General features: G+C 39.2%; 1 protein-coding gene across 1 annotated transcript; it reads right to left on the bottom strand.

Annotated features, from left to right (window-relative positions):
• Window positions 1-228: 228 nt before the first annotated feature.
• Window positions 229-3,446, bottom strand: LOC146455653 (pyroglutamylated RF-amide peptide receptor-like). The gene is made up of 4 exons (XM_085094068.1): window positions 3,294-3,446; window positions 2,532-2,799; window positions 1,739-1,984; window positions 229-752 (listed from the first exon to the last, which is right to left on the bottom strand). The coding sequence occupies exons 1-4, from the start codon at window positions 3,404-3,406 to the stop codon at window positions 393-395; spliced, it is 987 nt and encodes a 328-aa protein (XP_084950194.1). The 5' UTR covers window positions 3,407-3,446; the 3' UTR covers window positions 229-392.
• Between the last annotated feature and the right edge of the window lie 1,507 nt (window positions 3,447-4,953).

Below are 4,953 nucleotides of genomic sequence, written 5' to 3' on the forward strand. Positions count from 1 at the left end.
CGTAATTCAACACAGCATTTGAAAAAATTAAGGATATAAAACATATTTCAGGACATTACCATAGAAACAATTGAAAACAACATGAATGGTTTAATATAAAAGCCACGGTTTAAAATCTCCAACGTTTACAGAGCTTTGTGTGACTTGGCGTATGGATGTACTCCGGTTCACTCAAAAGTCCACTTTAAGAATTATTTTTCATTCTCGAGGAAAACAACGCCGTAAGGAAAAAAATTCGGACGATCACAAAGAAAAATGCGCTCTTTGTGATGTAAAAATTATTCAAAGCTGTATAAATTGTCGGCTGCCATTTTGGAAAAGGGTTATTGAGGCAAAACCTTATATACACAAAATAGTGCCAAGGGGGGTAGGCGTAATTTTTCTCAAGCATATCACTCTTTGGAATTTGTCAAAGCTTTGCCAGTAGATCGACCGGAGATGTAGTTGGTCATCTCGATGCCTGGTGGTTTCCTTGAGGGAAGAACTCTTGCAGCAGATGAACACGAACAGCAACATAATAGCATCTTTATCTTTTTCCTGAATCGTTGGCTTATGAGAGCATATGCAAAGGGATTGACAGCGGTGTTAAACATCAGCATTGTGTGAGTAATGGGAATTGCATAAGGACTGAGCTTGTAATTGCCAAAGAGCTCTATGGAATGGAGTATGATGTCAGTATTCCAGCAGATTCCAAAGATAGCGCTGCCTGTGAAAACCATCAAGGTGACTCGCTTCCGTACCTTTAAAACACCCTGTGTAAAGACAGATACCATTCAAAATGGTAATACTTGTGCAAGAGCCTTTTTCAGTATACAACAGACCTTGAAAGTTGAGGTTTATAGTTCCTATTAAATTAAGGTAGCTACGTTAAGAAAATAGAAACGGTATTCCGACAAATTCATATGGCATCCGACGTGGAACGGTAGTTCCGTAAATAGTATTGCTTTTAACTCTTGAATTTCTCAAAAGCAATTTGAATTTATCAAATTCATATGGCATCCGACGTGGAACGGTAGCTCCGTAAATAGTATTGCTTTTAGCTCTTGAGTTTCTCAAAAGCAATTTGAATTTATCAAAAGCAATATTATTAGAATGACATGCGGTGGATTATACTTTACCTTCGGGAGAAATACAAACTTCCCTAAAAAGGTCAACATTTACTATGCTGAGAAGCCCACCGTTTAAGCAAGAGCTTCTTTCAAGTGTTTTCTTAGCAACGTAATACGGTCCTCAGTCTTTTGGCGGTTGTTTTAGGTCATTATTATTTAAATGTATTTAGTTGCAAAGCTAAAAGAGTCCTCGGGACACAAACAAACAGGCCTGGAAGTTTTGAAATAAGAGAAGACAGGCAAGCAAGACAGAGGGAACGAAAGCAAACGAGGAAGCACATAAGTAAGTAGGAAGCAGAAAAATTACAGCAGTATTCGCTTCATGTAGATGATTGAAAAATTCGTCAAATTGAAAAAAAGTTATTTACATGAAGCCCTGACTCGTCCCCAGTCGTCTCTCGTCCTCCCAGTCTACGAGAGTAGCGCGGCCGAAGGGAGCGCGAGGGGATCACCCATCGCGCTCCCTTCGGTCACGCTTTTCGCATTCTGTCCCCAGCGTGCGAGACGATTGGGGACGAGAAGCATTAAGCGGTCGTTCAATCGAAAGGTTTTTGTTTTTTGTTGGAATTTAAATGCACTGTTTTATTCAGTGCTTGTGAACACGACGCAACTTGAAGAGTGGATATTACCTGTTGCTGACATGACTGTACATTCTGATCATGCCGTTTGAACCACAAAGTATGCACGACTCGGGTGTATAAGCCAATCATTAGCGCAGAGGAAATAAAAGTGTAGAGCAACCACACCATAAGGTTAGCCTTGTGCATCCACTGCTCAGGATACAGGCAAAATTTGTTATCCTTTACATATGTCACTCTAGAAAACTGCGGGATATTCAGGACCAACGAGAAGAACCAAGAACCAAGAATAATCATCTAAATGAGAAAAAGAGCGCATAATTAAATTCATTACTTTCGATTGAGAATCGTAAAACCAAAACCAAAAACAGACAAAAATAGCGCAATGAATCAAAAAGCGTTTGAAGAAAATACATATAACCGGCGTCAAGCTCTGAAAAACAGGTGCGAGAAAGACACGATTGGTTTTAGTTTTGTTTCTCTTTGGTTGAAAAAGTGGCGCGGATTTTGCAAACGAATCACAGATTTTGCAAAGCAAAACCGCACCAAACACAAAATTACTTTTTCGACACTCAACTGAAAACTGCTCCAACCGTGGCGGTGGCAGCGCGGGCTTGTTGTAACGCCTTCAATGTTCAAGGACTCAACGCAGTCACAAGAGTTACAATTAATAAAGCCAGTTTTGTGCTGTTGTCATTCAGTTGACTGCTCAGTTTCTTTTTATTCAATACTTAGCAAGTGGGTGGTTGGTGTAAAAATTACAAGTTAGATTAAAAGTGATGCGACCTTGGAAATTTATAATTAGGCGAGTCGCAAACACATTTAGATGGCTGTAGTGACATACCTTGAGTTTGCGCATGGTTAGTTTTCCTTTGTTGGCATAGGGAAATAACACTGCAAAGTAGCGTTCAAATGCGATGGCGACCAGAGTGAAGATTGAAGAACCCGCTCCGATCCATTGGAAGGCGCCGTTTCTCAACACACATACCATTTTTCCAGTAAATCCATCTGGGTGGGTGGCAATGCGTCTGTAAACCAGCTCCGTTATATGAAATGTCGCGTAACTGATGTCCCCCACTGCCAGATTGAGAAGCAGATAATTTATGGGAATTCTATAGGATTGAATGGTCAGACGTAGTGTCAAATAATACATAAATAGAAACAGAAATCCCTTTTAGGCGAATTCTTACTAAAACCGACAGGTGTTGTCCTCTCTGTCCTGCTGAGGTCGTTTATTTTTCATTCCTTTGTAAGATGGACACTTTTCTTCTTGACAACGAACCAAATGCAAGGTAAATTAATCCAGGGAAAGAAATGTTATAAAGTTAAAATAACTTGTTTGCCAAAGTAGGATATCGGTTGAACTTTATTTCTCAATATTTTTTACGCCAGTCATTAAAAAAAAGACATTGTACTGCGATCTAGTGTTTCTTCTTAAATCAGTGTTTACCAACTTGGCTCTTTAGCCAGCCTGACTTTGGAAGATTCGATCCAGACCCTGGCTGAGAAAGTATTCGCTGACAGGGTTCGAAAGTATTGTGATAAGTTGTCACTGTGGATCTTATCAGCAATATTGTTTAGTTTTGGTATTCACATGTCCATGTACCTCATTTCCCGATGTTTCTTTATGATGGCACAGACCAGAGAGTTTCCAATGATACATGCTTTGATAAGTATGGACGTCGCTGTTGTTATGGCAATATCAGCTGATCCATACATGATTGAAGGGTGTCCGTGTCAGTCACGCAATCTTTAAGGAAAAAACGAAACATATCAAGAAAGAAAAGGGAAACTGTTTTCATGAAGAAACATGATGAAAAGGAAAAGAGCTAAAAAAATGCAATGCAAATATTTCATAAGTGATATCAAGAGCGTTTATGATATAATTAATAGAAACATGTCTAAGCCTTTTAACTTAAAAGCTAGGCCTTTTGCGTAAACTCGCTAATGGTGCCACAAAGATAAAACTGAAGTGTTTTTCTAAGCAGCTCAAATGGAAATTTCCTTGGTTTCCACGACGTGTTCGTGAATTTGCATTTTTACCGTATAGTGTGTTGAGAGAAATGTCAAAATTCGGAATTTAATTGTTAAGAAAAGCTTGTTTAATTTTCACCAGTGCGCACTGGACGGCTCTCTAACTCAAATAACATTTCACTGGATCTGAACAATCCTAAACCGGTCTTGTCAATTGTCGTGTGAGGCTTTGGTGAGAATTTCATGAGATGCTTTGAGGTGTTTTCAGCAGCTGTTTACTATTAAATTTAGCCAGGTTGTTTTTCACGTTTTGAAAACTTATGCTTGCCATTTTCAAAGGACGTGTTTCGAATGATATTAAGACAATAGCTTTGAGACAATTGCATTGGAATAAAACCGTCATTTTCTCTTATCGATTAACTTGTGTTCTTTTTGACTCTTGTGTTCCCTCATCGGCTGCATTGTTCTCTCACCGACATTAATGCACTCTCTCACGTCATTTGACATTCGCTCTCAATAACATTCATTCACTCACACATCGACTCTCGTGCTCTTCTATCAACTTTCATCAAGTTTCTCGTTCTCTCATAAACTCTCATGCGCTCTCACTTACTTTCATGGTGGTCATCAACTCCATATGCCCTCACGTCAACTTTCATACGTTCTCATCTATCAAAGGGAGCATCAGTTATCATCATCTTTCATACGCTCTTTCATGAACTCTCAAGCGCTCTCGCATCAATTTTCGGCATACCCTTTAATCGACTCTCATGCTCTTATATTAACGCTCTCCTGATTTCCTCTGCGCTTCACTTGACTCTCACTCGCTTTCACCAACTCCCACACGCTTTTTCCTTTTTCGTCGACCTTCGTGCGTTCTCTGGACCCTATGCTCTCTCAAAGACTTACTTTAATGTTCTAAACTTTAAGCACTTTCATCTGAACTCTGATGCGCCTATATCACATATCATGCACTATCAACGACTCCAATGTTCGCTCTTTCTCCCCCATACGCTCTTTTAAACGTTGACTTACCTGGGAAATAAGGGGAGAAATTTCTAGTCCTTTACTCCGCTTAAAATGGGCATCAAAGAAGGGTGAAATAAATATACAAGACTGAGTTGTAATTACTGCTTCACAGGTGTTATTTAAGGATGCATTTTGCTCAGGTAAGGGTCGGTTTAAGATGTTGAATTTCTGTTTAATATGTTTGATTCGACCATTAACCCCACAAAACAATATTTGTATGTTGATATTCGTTTTCTTTCCATTCATTGGAGACTGTTGATGTT

Source organism: Pavona decussata, unplaced genomic scaffold, assembly GCF_977016875.1.
Source record: "Pavona decussata unplaced genomic scaffold, jaPavDecu1.1 SCAFFOLD_272, whole genome shotgun sequence".
Taxonomy (NCBI): domain Eukaryota; kingdom Metazoa; phylum Cnidaria; class Anthozoa; order Scleractinia; family Agariciidae; genus Pavona; species Pavona decussata.

Coding starts and splice junctions, on each gene's coding strand:
- LOC146455653 (XM_085094068.1), bottom strand. CDS start 3,406: ATGTATGGATCAGCTGATATTGCCATAACAACAGCGACGTCCATACTT. Junction 2,800..3,293: donor AAGAAACATCGGGAAATGAG/GTACATGGACAT, acceptor TCAATCCTATAG/AATTCCCATAAATTATCTGC. Junction 753..1,738: donor TACAGTCATGTCAGCAACAG/GTAATATCCACT, acceptor GTCTTTACACAG/GGTGTTTTAAAGGTACGGAA.